At 39.3% G+C, this 20,965-nt stretch overlaps 1 protein-coding gene across 1 annotated transcript; it reads right to left on the reverse strand.

The window, feature by feature from the left end:
- Positions 1–2,890: 2,890 nt before the first annotated feature.
- miga2 (mitoguardin 2) lies at positions 2,891–20,118 on the reverse strand. The gene is made up of 16 exons (XM_022219261.2): positions 19,990–20,118; positions 18,940–19,195; positions 17,871–18,081; positions 17,638–17,753; positions 17,425–17,545; positions 15,877–16,007; positions 15,500–15,623; positions 15,160–15,266; positions 14,783–14,895; positions 14,194–14,266; positions 11,025–11,111; positions 10,798–10,896; positions 8,500–8,634; positions 8,356–8,409; positions 8,136–8,252; positions 2,891–6,740 (listed from the first exon to the last, which is right to left on the reverse strand). The coding sequence occupies exons 2-16, from the start codon at positions 19,033–19,035 to the stop codon at positions 6,540–6,542; spliced, it is 1,785 nt and encodes a 594-aa protein (XP_022074953.1). The 5' UTR covers positions 19,036–19,195; positions 19,990–20,118; the 3' UTR covers positions 2,891–6,539.
- Positions 20,119–20,965: the final 847 nt, after the last annotated feature.

The raw sequence follows: 20,965 nt of genomic DNA on the forward strand, positions 1-20,965 counted from the left end.
ACAGTCAGAGCTTAAAACAGAACTTTTGGCAAGGCAGTGATGACTTAAAATGAGTGCCTCCACTATGTCCCATTTTGCTTTGCTACTTTTTGACTGTAGTTGCTCATTAGTTTTTTATGTGAAAGAGGACAACGTTTTTTTGTCTCAGACTGGAATGTCTTACTGCTGGGATGAGAGGGTTTCTGACGTTACAATGAAACCTGTGCTCCCTCCACTGGCTTAATATTGAATCACTATAGAGTGTTTCCTCTATTATCTAAGTACATTTTAATGGAAATTACCAAATATCATACTTTATTTACTATTACAGCCAAGCCTACAGTCATAAATAGGTCGAGCCAAACACTTTTCATAGGAGTGGTTAGATTGAGACCAATAATCATATTAGGATTATTTTTTTCAACAAATTTCTATAGGCCCAAGTAATCACTTTATCTTTACTCACTCTTATAATTGGTTTATGCAAGTAAGACAGTCATATATAAGTACATGAGATCAAATACGGTGTAATAAACTTCTTTATGTGAGCCTCAGCTGATTCAAAATCTGTAATGTTTGCTTAAGTTGTGTTTTTTTTTTAAGTTACTGACCAAGCTCAAAAGATAATCACAATTTATATTTTGGGGGCATGGCCTCTCCTGAAATCCTGTTGAGCACCCCTTTGATCACCCAAATCTGATCGGTGAGGTTTATCCACGTAAACTCCACTGTCAAAGTTTCAATTATGGTGTCTGAGTGATGAAAGCATCATTAAATGACTGTAAGAGCTATGTGTCCACTGTGCAGCCTGTCTGTAAAGATAAAAGACAGCACAAAATACTAAGCTTACCGATGAAGACACACACACGAACCTCAAACTGGAAATAGGAGTTGAGGTTTAGTGTTTGCTTCCAGCTGTGTCTAGGAATTTTTCCTCTGAGATAAATACTTGCAGCATCAAACAGCAGCAGGATCCACATGACAGATTGAGGGAGGTGTGCACATTTTTCACAATACAACATAACATAGTGGTAACTACTACAACAGCATTATAGAATTCCTGAAATTCACTTATGGTTTTGGTCTCTGTGTGCTACCTCAAGATTTTCCCCACATCTGACCACCAACACACATAAGACTATTATAGTAAAAGTGACACCGCACTGTCAGTCCATTTGTCTTCCTTTTTCCTTCTTTTGGCTGCAGGTTCAAGGCCAGTTTTGCATTCTTCAGCAGTTAGTACCACTTGTTTTTAGAGCTCTTCAAAGTCGGATTCAACTCAGTAATGTTTATGAGCCTGGACAAGAAATTCAACTAGATCCCTTTTTATACTGACAATAATACAAATCTTAGCTTTTGGTATAAACATGTACCTAGACTATTTCTAGCAACACCCAAAACAAAGCTGTTTTAAATGATAAGATTATTGTATCTGTTTATTTAGGATAATATACTGCAGTGTTTCCTTCTTACAGGTACAACAATCTACTCATTTGTATCAATATGTTGATTTAATGATCAATCGTCCAAAATGATCTATCAGTGAACACAACTATCCATATCATACATTTAAAATGACTGAAACAAACATTTGAATTAAGCATTTCATAGTAAACAACAAGGGTCAATATACATTTGAGGGACTTTTGAAGTCTATGGGATATATCTTGCATGCATTTTTATTAAAAGTAAAAAGAAATAATGTTTTTATGTTCATTATGATAATGTCTTTATAAATTCCATAATTATTCATTATGGAAATAATCACTAATGACTGGATATCATTAAAATGTCAACTAAGTGACCGTCTGAATGTAATAACAACCACATTTTAATTAGCTAAACAATAAGAAAATGATCTTATTCAAAAATCCTTTTGATTGTGTTTTTACTTTATTTAATTTGAGATAATCATGACACACATTTCTTTTTTGGCAACATATCAAATTTTATATGGAAAATAACAAATTGTATCTGTGTCTGAGAAATCACTTTCAGCTAAGTAACCGATTACAAAAACACCTCTCAAGGAAGTTAATTCCAGATCACATGACCTGCTCCACATGATGTCATTTCCTTCTGAAGAAAAGACTCCAAGACTTTCTGAGTTATTTAATATAGTGTGGATTCATTGCATGTGAACAGGTTTACTACAATATCTTTATAAATAACTTTCAATTTCAACTTTACTCAATTGTTTATATAATATTTTAGGGGAATGCTTCTCTAAAAATACCATGTGGTGTTTGGTTATAGGCGGCCATGTTGTTTTTAGACCTGGAAGCAGCAAAAATGTCAACTATGTTACAAAAAGTCCCGCAATTATATATTGCCCCAAAAGGTCTGTTATTTTTCTTTCAAATAAAAGTTTAGATTATTCACCTAAATATCTGGAAGAAAATAAATCAAATCGTCAAATCATATTTTAGTTGCTTTTTTTGAATTAATACATTTGACTGACTGTGTTTTATGTTTATGTCTCATATCCAGGTCATCATTGTAAATGAGAACTGGTTCTCAAAAGACCTACTTGAAGTTTAAATACATAAAGAAAATAAATACTAGTCTCAGATCTCTGAATTTAAACAAAATCGTACAGTGGCAAACTTTGTGATGTTGGCAAGTATCATATTTTTCACTTCTGTGTTTCTGCTGTCTTGACAAACTCATGTCACTGACTAAATATTTATCCATCTCTCAAGGTCAAAATGCCACTTTTCTCGTTTGTCTTTTACACGTTTACTCTGTTTTAGGACTCACTGTGCTGTTGAAGGCAGTGCTTCTCAGTCATATGTGTATTTCCACTATAGTAACAAAATTATTTTATATTTTGGGAAGTTTGATTCTTTGTGGAACATAAAATATAACAAGGTGTCATCAGTTGGGGAAAAAAAGCACATTAATGAACAGATTGATTTAATAACAAAAAATAACATTTAATATGGAGAATTAAAATCAATTTACAGTTTGCGCTGGCAATGCAAATTCAACGATAGAAAAGACAAAAGGCATGAATAGGACACTTGTAATGTACAGCAATGACTTACCAAAAAAAAAAAAAAAACTTTCCACATTTTGGCCATCTGAAATCCTGGTAAAACTCTACAATGCATTTGATTTTACGCTAAGTAGGAGAGTCCATGCTTGAATTTTATCCTTCAAATGATTATAACCTCTTAAATATTTTCTTTAGCTTATTTCTAACTGAGATTTATTAAACCTACAACAACTAGGGTTGAGCCTGTGTCTACATGTCGCATGTTACACTGATTCATATCAGAGAATTTACACTGTTAACATGCAAAAGCAGTTCATCTGCTCTCAGAACACGGACAAAGCAGACCGATCTGTGAACACAAGACTAAACAGAAGCTGTTTTTCCATAGCTGCATTTTCCTGCATGACACATATAATAACAGGACTGAACGAGGGGGGGGGGGGAGGAAGACGTTTTTAAAGCAATTCATCAGACCACACGCAGCAAAAAAAAAAAAAAAAATGGAGAATTTAAACTATTTAAATATAAAATGAACAATTTAAAGATGGACACTTAAACTGAACCTTATGATAGTAACCAGAATAAATCATTAGCATAATATAGTTGTTTTTGGGAAAGATAATTTCTCTACTGTACAGCATTTACGCTCTATATTATCAATAAGAAGTGATGCAATAAATAATTCAACAGTTTGTACATCTGAACTCTCAAACTGATTGTTAAAAAGGGCTGCTGGACATTCTTGTATCTTCTTTCTGCTAAAGTGCAAAATGCTTAAAATCACAAAGCTGCACATCAAACAGAACATGGAACCAAATACTTTTCTGTAAAAGCTCTGTGTCTATGTACAGTACCGGTTTGTTTTAGACAGAAACACAAATGATCCGACAATAATGCCTCTTTACGCAGCCAGTGCAGTTTAAAGAGCCAAAAAGAAAAAAAAAAAAAAAAGCTCTGAATTTAAGAGGCGTGTTGCAACAACAGCAGGATTTGGATTATAAATGCCACAAAAACACACGCTTATACGAATATGAATAACACAGAGCAGACTTCTGTTAATCCGTATGATCAATTACTGAAATTAAAACACCAAGAGAGCCATGAAACACAAAATGATCAGACAGAAATTCCCTCCCACACACAGGCAACCACAAGCATACATACTGTGCTTCCAATGACATTAAGAATAAATAATATTTTCATTATATTGCATGAGGATAATTTAGTATTTGACAGTTTCCTAAACTACAATCTGTCTCTATCCTAGTGGTACTGAGATTACAAAAGAAAAATCAGTTGAACTTGGCATCTTAGTGCCCCTTCAGTGTCTCTGTACTCCAAGTTCACAGTATTAAAACAAAGAGAACCCAGGGGTTATCATCAGTGCACTTATGTAGATTACTGTCTAACTCTACAATTCATTGCATCTTCATGGAATCAGAAATATCCTCGCTAAGACTACTAGATGGCACTGTTTCATGTCAGTTTTAAAACGAGTTGAGGATTGAGAGAGAAGGTACATTTAGGGACTACACTTTTATACATTAATGACAGGAAATGTGTGATTCTGATGAGTTTTATCACTGAAACTAAGTGTTATTGTTTCGTTTTTAGCAAGTCTCCAAGGATATGCATCTTGCTATGTCCGTAAACTCACTGAAGACATTTTGACTTGTCACAGTAGGAATATTACAGGCGTAAATCACACTAGCAGGAGCACCATTCCATTCATTGTGCTAATGTTTGGGAATGAACAACACTTGGGCCCAGAAGCCTCAACAGACCGAAATGGAATTAACTGAGAAATTGATTAACAGTACTAATGTTAGTAAGTCTACCTGTGCTTTTCCTGCTTTGCCGAGTTAAAATAACTGCTGTAGTGATCATTGTGCATGTTGGTTCACTCTCACAGCTTAAACGTGGCAATTCTGAAGAAACATCATTGATATTTAGCTGGCATAAGTACATAAAGAGTATGTGCCAGAGTTACCATCCCTCTCACTCCCACTACTCCTTTTCCCCATCTTGTGCACAAGCATTAGGGCGCACAGAGCAAACAGGAAAAGATTGCATGGAAGTTTCTGATTTGAAGAGCCAGAGCTGCATACATATGGTTTTTTCCTTCAGAGCACACAGGGAGGAGATATTCCCCTAATTTGAAAAGAAGTGTACTGGATTGAAATCGCATAGTCCACCTTAAATGAGAGACTTGAATAGAACAAAGCTGCTGTTAATGTGCTTCCCCTGCTGTAACAAGTCAAAAATGTCTGCTGTGAGAAAGGCAAAAACCACTATTAATCCACATATCCTCATTTAATTTACATTAGCCTTCAAAATCAACCATACTCAGGAAGTATTGTTGGTCCAGATTTTACACTGGAAACAAGTTCATATCTGTATATAACTCACATTTGCATACTTTTGCTTAAAACACTTCTATACAATCTTTCAATCAGTAAACTTAACATTTCCAGGCTGTACAATTTTGGCCCAGACATTTGGAAACAAAGCAAGAAGCACAACCTGCTGATGAACAAATTAATTGTCAGTATTTGGAAACTAAAAGTACTGCAGTACCTAATATTAATCTCAACTTACTTATGACTCCCTGAGAGCACTCAGGTTTACTGAAATGCTTCACTGATCAAGACATTAGCTTTCTTCCACACTGGAAATAATTCTTCACGGAGATGTTTTCACACCTGGAGGAAGCTCTTCTTGTTTTATGCCATTTAAAGCTGGTAACATTCATGCCATCCACTGCACAAAACTAACTTAGAATCAAACACTTCAACCAAGACCCTGACTGTAGAAGTAACTAAGCGTTTTTTTGCATTTAACTCTTGGATATGTCACATCTTTGTCTGCTCAATTCAACCAACGTGGAAAACAAAAACACTTCAAGGGATTAAGGACAATTTAAGGACAAGTGAGGAAGCAAACCCATCACGTCTTGAATCGCGCAGAACAATTCTTCAGGTGGTCAGAGTTCTCAGAAACTGTCACGGTGTTCACAAATATCTGCCCCCTTTTTAATAGAAAACATAGAAACACACAGTACGGACTCTCACACGGTAATGAAGATATTCTACCCGATTCCACAGGTGACGAACACCGATCTTGGAAGAGACTTGATCCATGTCAAGATTTAGTGTAGAAGACCCAGTCTTCACCTGTTCGAAGGGTGTCCGTCAGGTGTGTTTTTAAGAAGCATCCATGGCGCCCAACAAGGCAAAGAAAAGTCCTTGACATCTGTGATTGCATTGCTTCAGTCGGCATTCTCAACCCGCAACACAGCAGCAACACAAGGGAGACGTGGAATCATCCAAACGGTCTCCCTCATTAGTACAAGGACCAGTGACACTGTAGATCTGGTGGATATCTCGCATTACAGAGCTTGTGTTTAATGAATAAATGAATAATGCTGGTTGTCAGTGTATCGCAGCATGAATCAGTCCAGTCTTAGCGCAGAAACAGATTAAATGTTGAGCTGCGACTTCTTCTGTCAGCCCACTGCTGTTGGCCTGGACAAGCCCAGTGAAACTGAGTGACCCAAATCCTCTTAGATGGTTCCTGCAGAGCCCTCTATTTCCCTGGGCAGGGCACCGTTGAGCTCCAGAAGACTATCAATTCCCAGGTACCCCAATAAAATTTCACTGCGGCGGTGGGAAAGCTTCAGGATATCCTCAGCCAGGCATTGAGAAGAGGTGAAGCGGACCTTGTCATGATCAAACATATCCTTAAGGTACTGCACGATTTGTTGCTGCAGGTAAAAGGAGAGAGATGAATGACAGGAACATTTTGATTCTAACTTAACAGGTACTCGTTTATCCTTAAAGGTACATTTATCTGTCATTGCTATTACTACTATAAAGCCTAAGAAAACTCTCATTCATAATATGCTCTGTGGGTCTGAAGGAGCAGTTTAAAAATACATCAGGTTTGGAGTTTTTTCTGCAATATAATAAGGCTGTGTTATCAGCTGGAGGAATGCGGTCTACCAAAGGTTAAGGCAAATGAAAGATGCAATTCAGTTGTACAATGGGAAATACATAATCCAGGGTTTGACTTATACCAGTCATTTTAATGCGTCTTCTACAAGAGCCTTTCTAGTGTGGAAAGTCAATACTGCAGTTTTGTTAAGTTTGGAAACTGATTCAAGGAAAAAAACATTGAAAACTAATGTTTTGCCTCTAATATTAAAAATATCCTAACACTGCATGCAGTAACTTTCATGATTCATTTTTGCATGATGTGTGATCGGGTCCTCTCTGAAGCATTTTTTAACCACTTGCTAGTGTGTATTTGCAGATTAGACTTAGACCAAAGTAGGACGGTGTGGAAGTCGGTAAGGATCTTTCCCAACAGACCTGGGAGGACCCAACTCTCCTGCTGAGGATCACCACTGATGACAAGATTTGGCTCTACGACTATAACCCAGAGCCAAAACTTTCATGAGCTGGGGAACGTGAATTATTTATATTAAATAAAACTTAACACTGATTTCTACTTCAACATTCTAAAGCATAATGTGGCACGATCGCAGTTTTGTGCTCCATCATGACAAAAGTGTCAGATTTTTGGCAGCACAAACACGCTTGTCACTCTTTGTTGACCCCATTCCTCAGGTTTAGCTCCTTATAACTTTTTCCTGTTACATAAAACAAAAATCATGTTGAAGAGTTGCCAATTTGACACCATGGAGGAGACCTAGTGCCCGTCACAAACGGTACTTGGAAGGCTCACAGAACAAGACTTCCAGGGAGCTTTTCTAGTGTGGCAGGAGCACTGGGAGCAGTGCACTGCTGCGCAAGGTAACTGCTTCAATGGACAAGTTAAAATGTAATATGTTTCTTTCTTTTTATAGGAACAATATCTAAAAGTTCTGATTGTATCTCATATTTCTTGATATTTGTTGAAAAGCTAAAATTGGATAATCATGCCTGCTAAACCACTTTAGCATCATCAGGGTTATTTTCTCAGTTTCCTCCAGAGCGACAGAAGATACTTCTATAATTTCATATATTAAGGCTGTACATTAGTCCTCATGACGACTAAACTGAATGCCATGGGCAAAATTGGGAGTGCCACTTTAAATAACACAATTTTGTTTTCCAAAACTGTAATAAAATCACATCTTCTTTTTGTATACTCTCACCTTGAAAATCGTGCACACTTCACTTAGATGCTGCCTGGGTCCCAAAAACCCAAACGCTAAAACTGGGCTCACATGTTCAGATATGGCATAGAAGTGGGAGATGAACCCATCAGGAACCTATGAAGCGGAGTAAGAGAAAAATCTGTCACAATCACACATACTGACAAAAAAAATCAATCAATCAATCAATAGAACGCACTGAATTTTCAAACAGACTTACCATAAGAAGTCGCCGTTTTGCTTTCAGGACAGACCAGCAGGCCGTTGCCAAAGCCTATGAGAAAAACACAGCTCTGTTATTAAAGAAACTGTCATTGTGTATTGGTGGAGTAAAGAGTTAAGCTGTGCATGTGTTTGAATTAACCGTCTCTTTGAAGCTGTCAGAAAGCCAGCGGTTCCTCAACACAGCTACCACAGAGGAGGGAGGGCTCTCCAGGTCCTCAAACGCGTCCATCAGGATAAAGTCCAACACAATGTCGAAAAAGTTCATACACACCACCTGTAGAGAAGATGATGGATCCCACTACATTCACTCTAAAGGATGGATATGGCATTTGATTGCATTAACAATGCTGCACTGGGGGAATATAAATGAAATCGAGGGAATTGAAAAGTCGCCTTGGGACATCAACAGTTGAACAAGAAACCATCAAATTTAATTTAAGCTTTACTAAAAAGCACCTTGTGATATTATTAATGATTTGTGGTGCTGGTCTGGTTTTGGCAGGATCTGGTGTATGCACAAAAAGATATTCATATTACACTTATTGTATACATTTATACTGTCATTCATTTAAAACTTTGGAGAACCTACTGAAGGGCAGCTGTCATTAATGGTGCAGAGATACATGTAACAAATGAAGAAGCGCTTAAAAATAAACAGCAACAAAAGAACTGGGCTGCATAAAATACCAAGAAAATTTACAAGGCTAAAAAGTGTAGCAACAAGCAATGAGGGGGAAAAAACAGTCAGCCCAAAATTGAAATCATGCACAGACACACTATCACACCTCTACATCAAGGTATGCAGTGTCATATTCAGTACATACATGCATGTACAGAGAGGTTCTACAGAGTATTTTTGCTCTGATTCTGTTTCATCAGCTATGTTTGGCTTTTTTTTTTTTTTAAATCACACAGACCACCAATACATAGACTACTGTTCAAAAGTTTGAGATCAAACAGAGAATTTCATGTTTTCCACAGGAATATAGAAGCAATGGTTGCTGGAAATGGTCCTCTGTACCCCATGTAGATATTCTATTAAAAAGCAGCCATTTACAGCTAGAAGAGTCATTTACCACATTAACAATGTGTAGATTGTATTTCTGATTAATTTAATGTTATCTCCAATGAAAAAAAAGCTTTTCTTTCAAAAATAAGGGCATTTCTAAGTGACCCCAAACTTTTGAACAGTAGTGTAAATAAGGAAGAAGAAGTCACAAGAAAGTAAAGGCATTTCAGTCATTCATGGGGGATTCATCCATCCATTCTCTATACATCGCTTTATCCTCACTAGGGTCGCGGGGGGTGCTGGAGCCTATCTCAGCTGACTTGGGCGAAGGCAGGGGACACCCTGGACAGGTCGCCAGTCTGTCACAGGGCTACATATACAGACAGATAATCACACTCACATTCACACCTACGGGCAATTTAGAGTAACCAGTTAACCTCAGCATATTTTTGGACTGTGGGAGGAAGCCGGAGTACCCGGAGAAAACCCACGCATGCACAGGGAGAACATGCAAGCTCCATGCAGAAAGATCCCAGGCCGGAATTTGAACCGGGGATCTTCTTGCTGCCAGGCAAAAGTGCTAACCACTACTTCACTGTGCAGCCCCACTCATGGGGGATTCAGAGATGGAAACAATATGTTTACAAAAAACCCTATATGATACTTTCAATTTTAAAAGAAAAATGCATTTTCTTTTAGCATGTTTTTGAACCTCACATCTGAGGTATTTTGAAAAATAAAAAATCATATGTCAGTTAAAGGGCTGCACAGTGAAGTAGTGGTTAGCACTTTTGCCTTGCAGCAAGAAGATCCCCGGTTCAAATCCCGGCCTGGGATCTTTCTGCATGGAGTTTGCATGTTCTCCCTGTGCATGCTTGGGTTTTCTCCGAGTACTCCGGCTTCCTCCCACAGTCCAAAAATATGCTGAGGTTAACTGGTTACTCTAAATTGCCCGTAGGTGTGAATGTGAGTGTGATTGTCTGTCTGTATATGTAGCCCTGTGACAGACTGGCGACCTGTCCAGGGTGTCCCCTGCCTTTGCCCGAGTCAGCTGAGATAGGCTCCAGCACCCCCCGCGACCCTAGTGAGGATAAAGCAGTGTATAGAGGATGGATGTCAGTTAAATGAAGACCGATTACCATCACCAGGCTGTCAATTACACGGTTAACCGCAGTATGACCTGAAAAATGAACTTTACACTGAGCAGAGCACAGAGTAATCATGTGACATAAATCTGAGATACCCTGTGTCCCTGTTATCATGAATAAACCAATGAAATTTAACTGTACGCCTACAGGTCTGACTTGCATAACCAGGTCTGGCAAAGTAAACACATTCACAATAGCACATAAAATACATGAGGTTATGCTGAAAAACTACACAAAAAAGGAGACTTGATAGCTTGACTCAAATGACAGCGTCACTCACCCCTCGGCCCTCCAGCTCCATCTGAGTGACGGGCCACGTCTCCTCCCTCTGAGTGTAAAGCAGCATGTCCTCATAGCTCTCCAAGAACGCTTTGGGACTCTGAAAGCAATAAAAATGAAGTGAAAATTGTCGGAGCAGTGTAAATATGTCAACAAAAGCAGACCTTGGTCATGTTTATCCAAACAGGATTAGGTAATAATTAAGGATCCAAATGGACAGCGTTCTACCTTGTTTGCTTTCACCATCAACCCTGCAATCATTTGCTTCCCGGTTTCCATGAAAAATGTGCGGTGGGTTTCATCTAACAACAGGACCTGGAGAAAAAAAACCCCCACAACATTATTGGTTGATTTTTTCAGGTAATTTTCACAATAACTTGATCATTTTACAAAACGATCATTTGATTTCTTCACAGTGCTGAGCTATCATCATGTCTGAAGCATCTCATGAGCTCGTTCAGACACGGACTGATGCAGTTACGTGCATCAAAATCCACAGGAGACTCGTTTGGGCCATCGACCATTAGACTCCAATACATCATCCAACTTCCAGTGAGACTTACAACAACTCATGATTGTTTGTCACACCACCGATCATACTGCACATGTGTAAATACCAGTTAAATTCTAGCACATATACATTCAAACAAATCTATTTCATTGTCATCATTCCTATTTTTTCCTATATTTTATGTATAGGTATTAATTTAAATTCATTCCTCCATTTTTGAGGCGTACTAATAAAGGCACATTTTATCTATTCTTAAGTGCCTTAAATATGCTTCAAATGACTTTCAGCTCCACAGGTAACAAAAGAAAATCATCTCCAACAGCTCCCTCCAACTCCAGCTGTGCAAATGTCCACATGTGATGTAAATCAGAAGGGCTTCAATTGTGATCAAAGGTAAAAATGAAAAAAACTCCTATAAAACCATTTGTTTTTTTTTAAGGTGTAAGGAAAACTGAGTCATTCGTCCTGATTGCAGCTGTTATCGGTTTAGCTGGCCTTGTAGCTTTTGTCTGGATGTCGCTTTAGTAAAGAAACATGACTCACTGCCTGTGGGTGTGAAGACCACACCTGCACTGAGGCAAAATACTACAAAGTCAGGGTTGTCTGAAGAGTTCTGTAAGGCTCTAATTGCATGTAGTGTATGAGATCAGAAATGGCGTGTCCAGCAAAAAGAAAACAAGACATGTGCTTCATAATGACCTGCTTAAACCTGAATGACAACGCCTTGTTAAAGTCCGTCATGACAAATAACCATTTTCCCCTTTAGCCCATAGGTAAAAGCTTAAGTTATGGTTTCAGCTCACCTCAGGCCCTGTTTATATGTGGCATTAACTTGCGTGTTGGGGAATCAATCACAATTACACAGCTCTAAGTCCAGGTGTATCTGTGCCCACACACACTGAGATCTGATTGCTCAGATTACATTCAGAGGTGCTCCACAAATGGTCACCCTCTCTTGGCAGTGTATACATAAAAGTATCTTCATCCACACTGAAGGACTACCTACTTAACTGACATGACTCCTGCTGGTGAAATCAATACATTTGGCAGAGTTGTGCACTGAGTCAGGTATCTGCAGCTATGATTAGCCATTCATTTAGGCCGAAGTAAAAATATCACACTTTAAAGTGCCTCTCTGGTCATTGATTTAACCCCTCAAAACTCACCTCCTTGTTTCAAAGTGACATATTCAGAAGTTCTTTTCCATTAAAATAATCCTTTCATGTCTTTGCTCAGATGTGACTCAAACTTCCTTTCGAATGTGCGGCTCTGTTAAGTCCCTGCACTTATCTACCCCGCAGCTCCACTCTTTTCTGCAGCTTCTGCAGAGTTGTAGCAAGTTGTAACATTGGAGGAATTCAGACACACATGCTTGATTTGCAAACCAATTCTGAAGCAGAATGATATGGAAAGCACCACCCTGCAAGTTTAACTGACTAATGCCTTAGGTTTATTATGTAGGGAAACCAGGAAGTCTGAATCCATATTTTTAAGGCTGTCATCTGTACATTGCTTAGTTTATTCATTATACGTCTTTGACAATATAAAAAACTACATTTGCACATGTTAAGTAAAAATGTGACTTTCTGAAAAGTGGTCTTTAAAGTGAGTTACTGCGTTTCTTACGTGTTTAATCGAACACATAGGTAATAAAGACGTCATGTGAAGAACTTCAACCCGTATCAGACTTCTACAGTTTATTTTTGCAGAAGGCTATCCGAAGCGAAACACGTCTGTGAGAGGATACAATATGAGTTAGGCGAGTGGGGCAGCACTAACGATCTTGCCTAAGGGTCCTCACTGGACAACTAGACCTGGATAAGGTGCCAAAGTCAGGGTTGTTGGTCATTGAGCTATCCAGGTCCAGACATGGAGACAGTTACAGGCAACAAAGTAGTTCTGGTACTGACCTATGTGGGTTTGGGCAGATGCTAGGTGGGTAAATTAGACCCATGCAAGGCATTAAGTCTTTGACATGGATATAATAAATGTGTTTATTAGTATTTAGAGCAGGGAAATGAGAGCCAATCATAAGTGGTCACTCGAGACGCTCGTGGAGAAGCATTGTAATGCCATGTGTACTGATGTACTTAGAGCTGTCCATTAGAGACTGGATCACCCGAGACGCATATTAATCCTGGGTATCTCTGGAGAGGGATGTGGGCTTTGAAAGCAGACAGAAGATGCAGTTTACTACAGTAGATACACATTGCTCTACTGCACAGACAGTCATATTGTCTCTCATACTGGACACAGAAAAACACTTCTTGTTTGTTAGTTGTTGTTTTTTTTACAAGATATAGAATAATATCAGTATAATTATTTTTGAGGTGTGTCAGACACTTGTGGGCATACGGATTTCTGGAGAATTTGAAACTTCCCACTGTATTTTAGCAGCAGACAGCCTGCACAGGCACACATTTTGGGCAGCATAAGGATGTCTGCAGAACGGTCTGTACAGACTCTTGAGAAGTGGATGACCACATTTACATCATGCATACCCTTACGGATCTCTACGGATCGGAAAAGCATCAATTGGTCTTTTAGTTTTGCAGGAAGTACAATGTCTGTGAAAAGGAACCAAGTTCAGGATCATTTATAACCAAAATGAGTCCCATTACAAGCCACCCTGTGGAGCTTTTGACTAGCTGGAGAACAGTGCTTTAATGAGTGGTCTCCTCTCCAGTTTACAAATGAGTCTGCATTGTCGCCAACAATCGCTAGTGAACCATGCAAGGTGCCATGCAAGGCAGCAGTGAACCATTTGGAGTAGACTGTCAACAATGCAAATTAAAAACATTTGGAAAAAACAGGGGTGGCATCACAATCTGCAGCTGACCAGACCAGAGAATTGTATATTAGTAGGTCAAATGAGCTGAAACTGACCTGGAATGCTTGTCTCACACAGTGAAGCTTGGCAAGGAAGTCTTGGTCACTATAACATTCAAGTAATTCAGTCCTGGTAGAAAAGAGAAAACTGTATGAAACTCTTCAAACTCTCAATCTTCTTTATGTTGCTGTCGAACTATAGAAGTATAAACTGATTTTCGACCACTTGGAGGCAGCAGGGCAAGATAAAATTACAACATTTATATATTACTGCCCTATAGAACTGAAATAGCAAACATGGTAGAAAATAGTTGTGTATTTATACATCCACAAAGCAACATTAGCATTTATGTGGAGTTATAGTACTGACCGCCTGGCAGTTATAAGCTAGCCATATCAGCAATTTACTCCTTTTAACTGTTTTTGGCCTCCAAAGTTAAGAAAAGCTGCTTAATGATGCACATGCTATTAAATTTATTGTATGCTGCCTGTTAGCACCAACAGCAGAGAGTTCAAAGACTATCATTTGTGTTGTTATCAAAGTTGCCTCCTGTATTGAGGTGGACTACAGAGCAGCCCTATCCATACATTGTTATTAAAATTAAACTATATGTGTTTAGATGAAGACATCACACATTACAATTACCTCAGGGACCTAAAGGCCACTTTGCCCTCCTGGACCAGAGACAAGGCTTCTTCATAAAGGGCTGCTGGCTTCAGTGGCTGATAGACCCCCTCTAGAGACATGGCATCAAACAGCTGCACAAACAAAACACACAGAACTCAGTGCACAGTCCAAACATGTTGTACATAAAGTACTCTTTTCTCCATATATGTTCAGACCTAAAATGTCAAACAACACATTCCATCCTGTACAGGAACCCCTTATAATAGACAGAAGAGCAGAATGTGCATATATATTCAGGTTTTCAGGACTTAGAAGTGCACGTCTACTTGATACGTATGACAGCCATTGTGTTTTTCTCGTTTCTATTTGTCTTTGTGGAGCACAAGGGAACTCACCTCTGCAGCTGAGAAGAAGGAGTCATCAGAGGTAACAGTAGTTGTGTCATCATCTTGCAGTCTGTGGAAACTCTCCACTTGGGGTAAGATAAGAGTCCCTTCACTCTCTGCAAAAAAGAACAACACAGACTAACTCACAATGCAAAAAATAAAGGACAGATACATATAACATTATTTACTGAGAGAATGCAACTTTCTGTAACAGTCTTCAACCCTTGCCAACAACATTTTTGGATTTCTAGCGTAGCACATCTCATTATTATTCAAACTTGAGCACAGAATCTAAATTCCTTCTCCTTCATTAATAAGGTCACAAACAGCCATGCAGCTCAAGTCTCACCAAAGTCTGCTAGCACACTTTCTGTTGGGATACTGCTGCCAAAATCCTCCTGTAGATGGTACGCCCTGTGCAGCAGCGTCTCCAACTTCTCAGCAAACACTTTATTACGGGCTTCAGCCTGTACCTAAAAGAAAAATGGCATGAAACAAGTCAAAAGTGGCTTTAATGTTATGCAATAAACAGCTTAAGATCAGGTTCAGTTTCATTTTATTTGTACTGAATTGGTTTGTGTCACCTATAAGCAAGCCCACACCATCAAAAGTTACAGTCAGTGATATTCGGACTACATAAACAATAATGTGCTTGATTTTAAAGTAATCAAACCGCGCACAACAGATTTAAGCTCTGTGAACTGGTAACAATGGTTTGATGGTTACCAGTGGAAAGTCTCCGCATGTTGCCCCCTGCAGAGCGAGGCTGTTGTTACTGCTAGAGGTTGAGTGGGTGGGATGGCGTATATGCAAGGCCTGTTCCCACTTTCGCAGAGCTTCCTCAAACAGCTCCATTCCTAGCAGAAAAAAAGAAATAAGATTTAAACAAACTGTCTATTCTTGAGCTGGACATAAAAGTAAGAAACAATGGGACAGAGCAGCAGAAATTGGTGTTAAATCTTTTTGGTCTCTGCCTTGTGGATTATTTATTCTTAAAAAAAAGAGTAACAGTCACTACAGCATCAAGCTAACACTGTCTTTACGTGATGTGATAAATGCTCCATTATAATTATAAGTAACTCGTATCGTAAACAGATAGACGCTGCTTTACCTCGTCATCAGACAGCTCTTTCTGACAGGGAACTGAAGCAGCTATATTAATCTCTTCAAAGCCACCAGACTCCGTTAAGAGAAACAGTAATTTTACCTCATAGAACAGGGAGTTTGCGAGTCCGCTATTGTATGATTTTGGTGTTTTATAAAATCAAATGATGGGTCTACTAGGATATGTTAGGATACTTTGATGAAAACAAACACTATTTTTCTCATACTGTAAATTGCTGCAGCACCTCTTCTGACCCAACATTACATTTTAGATTCTATCTCTTTACAAATCCCCCACTGAAAAGCCTGACAACATATAACCCCAGATCTCTGCGTATGAGGATGTACCAGCAGAAGCTGCTCTACTGAGGAAATAATGACAAACTGTGAGGCTGCTGCTTAATCTTTGTTTAGAGGAAAGGCAAACTACACAGGTGCAACGTAAATGTGTGACATAATAGCACAAATAGGTAACAGAGGAAGGGTTTGTACTTCAAACTAAGTATTTTAGGCAAGTAAGGAGCACAGTTTGCTGTAGGTGAGACTAACTCCATTTGGCATTGACTTTAGGCTTTTTAAGCATGCAAAAAACATTACATTGTGTCTTTAGCATGTTAGTTTGGATCCAAACTAAGGTAAAATTACAGTTTTGGTCAACAGAGGTTGGTGATTTTGATGTCAGAAAAGAAATATAAAAGCTTCAGTTCCCCACGGAAAAGAGCTGTCTGACAGCAAGGTAAAACAGTGAAAATATTCTAAATACAGTGTACGCCTAAACCCATATTTTTTTTTTGTACTTTTGACTTTCTTAGGAGGCCAAAATACATTTTGTTGACCCCGTCCACAACAGTTCACTGCTTCACCTCTGTACTAGTACTCCTGTCTGCCCTTTCAAACCAGAACCATGTCGACCATCACCATGTTCTGCAAGCAGATGACTGACTACGGATATGTAGCTCATAAAACATCACTTCAAAGAAGCTGAACTGTCTCTTAAATGTCAGTGTGAAATTGGGGAAAAAACATACTTAGGAAGAGAACAGACTGAAAATGTGAATACTATCCTCTTTCCAGTGGCAAACACGTTCTTGTATGAGTCCTGGGTTTTCTATAATATATTATAGATTTCATCCACAGTTTAGAAAAGCAGGAATGATGGTAAAAGCCTACCCATTAAATAGAGATTCTCTACATTAGCATCCTCCACTGCCCCCGACTCTTCCACCACAGGCTCTGCCTCCCAGGGGGTGGATGGATTTGCAGACTGATTTGGGGAGCTTGGGACTCGCATCTACGCCAGAAACACACATCAAAGAATAATCAGGGAAACGGCAAGTAAACATGACAGGGAAAAAAGAGAAAGAATACTAGTATGAAACTAACAGATGTCAGGCTGTGGGAGGAACTTGAGTGTTTACTGGGAGCCAGGGAAGAAATTCCACTCATGGTGTCATTGCTCCGAGTGCTGGGACTCATCATCTGTCGACCAGTAAATGGACCTGTGGAAGTTTTAAAAAAAAGAATTATCTGGACGTATCTAAGCAGACACTGAAAGAATCAACATACCACAAAACAAAGTCATGATTTCCAAATTGCCATCATTAGGTCACACACACCTCTCTTCAACGATGAAGGTCTTCCTGTCTTCAGCAGTGCTTCAGGTATCCCCACTGTCTTCTGACCCTCTTTCCCTTGTGTCACCTGCTTTCTCTTCCTCCCTCGCCTTTTCAGCTGATGGGCAGTGAGAGCCAGAGCTACACTGCCCAGCGCTGTGGCAAACAGCACTTTCTTCAGGCTCGGTGTAAGCTTTAACTGGGAAAATATGGACTGAAAGCAGAAGAGACAGTGACGATATGACTAAACACAGGCTATCAGCATTAATTTAGACCTACTTTTACTGAACATGTCTACACAAGACAATGATTGGTATTTAAATGTCCTCACATGTTATTGAATTATCTCTAAAATTGAATCACGATTTAAGAAAGTTACATAATTAGAATTTTTCCATCATAATAATCCCTTCTGATCTTAAAATGGCTTAGATGTAACTATGCTGCCGTTAAAGATGACTCTAATCTGAACCTAAGCTTAATAGTGGAAGTTAATCTGTCGCTTATTTTGTTGATTAATCAATTAGTTGTGTGGCCTGTAAAATGCCAGAAAATGGTGAAAGGTGTTGACCAGTGATTCTCTAAGCCCAAGACGACATCCTGAAATGTTTCTTTCTGTCCCCAGCCCAAAGATATTCAATTTATTGTCATACATGACTAAAGAAACCAAACAAGGTCCACAGTTAAGAAGCTGGAATGACAGTATTTACACGTAAAATCATAAAACCAATTAAATCGATTATTAAAGTTGCTGGCTGACAATTTATTGTTGCAGCTCTACTCATCACTGCTGTCTCCTTTAGAATCTATAGGAAGCAGCCTTTATATGATACGGAAAGTTTCCACCCTGCAAACCGACAGGATTGGTTCCTTACGAATGGCACCTTACAAGTATGAATCAGTGTCTTCTAAAGTGTCACCAGTACACTGAAGTTTCAAGGTGGAAATGTCCAGGCAGGATGTGTCTTCAAGCATATAAAAACACCACAGGATCTATACACAAGACAAAAAGCTAAATTTTCACCAGGGGTCTGTAACTTAACTGTGTTTATGAATTTACAAAGTGGTTTACCTGCCCAAATGTGGAGTAGAGAAAGACTGGGATCTCTGCTACAGTCATGGCCAAAGCCTGGGCGATGGACATCCCGTCTGCTTGTTTGAATGACATCTCAGAAATGGGAACGCCTTCAGGCCACACCTCTCCAAAGCCCCCTCACATTCACCCAAAATAAGGTTTCCTCTCTGTTCTGGGATCAGCCAGCTCGGGGCTCATTGATGGACTGTCCGTAGTCATCCACTCCTGAAGTTCACACTGGTCCGGTGGGTGACTGCAGTTTTAATATTTTACAACAGATAAGACACAAGTTTTGTCAATTATCTGAGTAGCAGCCTTCTCCTTCAGAGCTGCCATCATTACACACATGTATCACTCCACGCTCCACTGAAACACCCTCAAGGCACAGAATTAACTTGCAGCTTCATGCTTTAACCAGGTGAAACAAATTCGCATTAACTGTTAAGTAGCAAGACAACTTGATAACGTGCCAGCTACTTATCTATCTACACTGTCTGGTATGTAGACAGTGGAGCTGCTGGACAAACATCAGGTCTGGCTTCAACACGACAAAGTGGCTCACTTTTACCTTCTCCCTGGGGCCAATCTACCAAGTTAAATAAAATATCTACTGGTGTACATGTCAGGCAGGACAAATAATTGATGATAAAGAGGGTGCTAGTTCAAACAGACATGACTGTAAGGTGACTAGAAAGCTAGGCATTTAGCCTCAACAGGCTGAGGCCAGGAATCAACCTTGCCACCGTTTTTATTTACTTTCACGTAAACTCCATAACAACTCTGAGTTCTGTCTGTAAAAGTCTTGCTAAAAAGAGGCCAAGTTTGACCCCAGCGAGCAGCCACCAAGCCTCAGGTACGAGCATGCTACCGTCAGCTAGCTTACTGAGCTAGCTTAGCTCAGCCTGATCTGTCGTTTCATGTCAGACCATCATCAGGTCAACCGGACACTAACAGGAGAGCTGTAAACTGACACCTCCCAGCCTCCAGCTCCGTGTACAGCTCATCAGAGGCGCAGCTAATAACATAATCCCTGACATAGGTACATACCGTGAGCATCCAAGGCGTCAGGGAAGGACGTTCCCGTGTCACAGTCAGTGAAAGCCGCACAGTACATTTTTTTTCTCAAGACGGAAGTTTCCTGGTTTACTGGCGTGACCAAGAGCCAATCATAAGAGGAGTGTATAGCTTTACTTTTTAATTGACCAATCGGATGACGGTTGGGAGGGGAAATTGTTTTTAAAATCCAATCAGTTAGCAGATAAGAGATAATCGTCCCGCCTCATACTAACAACAAAAAAAGCCGTCAGAAAGTTTGTAATACCGTTATTAAAACAGCACTGAATACAAACTTCTTTTTTCTTTTTCTTTTTACAATTGACAAAGTCGAAAAACTCATTAAGTGCTTACAAGCCCCAAAACTTAACAATTAAGAGAGGGTCTTAAAAAAGAGCTATTCTTCCTTGATGCAAAATTACATTTTGGGTAATATTTAGCAAACAAACTCATTTTTTATACTAGTATCGTGCTGTTACAGGCAAATATTCCCATTTCTTATCTGAGATCGCTATAAATGAGAATCTTAAGCATTGTATTTATATGAAAGTGGCTTTGTAGTAATGTTTACGACTTCGTATTATGAGAAAGTGCGTTTACAGGTGGCACTTGAAGGTAGCATTAGCTTCCTCAGTTGCGTTAAGTTAACCACAATAATCTAAAGACTGTTTCTGGTTTTAGCCTCTTACTTTCAGGATAAAAGGGCAGTTGCCTTTGACGTACATACAGCACTGCGCTACTTTTATATCATCCATCCATCCATTCATTCTCTATGCACCGCTTTATCCTCACTAGGGTTGCGTGGGTTGCTTGAGTCTATCTCAGCTGACTAGGGCAAAGGCAGGGGACACCCTGGACAGGTGGCCAGTCTGTGGCAAGGCTACATATACAGACAGATAATCACACTCACATTCACACCTACGGGCAATTTAGAGTAATCAATTAACCTCAGCATGTTTTTGGACTGTGA

This window comes from Acanthochromis polyacanthus, chromosome 18, assembly GCF_021347895.1.
Source record: "Acanthochromis polyacanthus isolate Apoly-LR-REF ecotype Palm Island chromosome 18, KAUST_Apoly_ChrSc, whole genome shotgun sequence".
Taxonomy (NCBI): Eukaryota; Metazoa; Chordata; class Actinopteri; family Pomacentridae; genus Acanthochromis; species Acanthochromis polyacanthus.

Bases quoted from the DNA above. Each gene is read 5' to 3' on its own strand.
- miga2 (XM_022219261.2), bottom strand. From the start codon at position 19,035: ATGTCATTCAAACAAGCAGACGGGATGTCCATCGCCCAGGCTTTGGCC. The intron at 10,897-11,024 runs GTAGAACGCTGT...TATTGCTTTCAG, and splicing joins TGATGGTGAAAGCAAACAAG to AGTCCCAAAGCGTTCTTGGA. The intron at 8,635-10,797 runs GTGAGTGACGCT...TCTTCTCTACAG, and splicing joins TGGAGCTGGAGGGCCGAGGG to GTGGTGTGTATGAACTTTTT.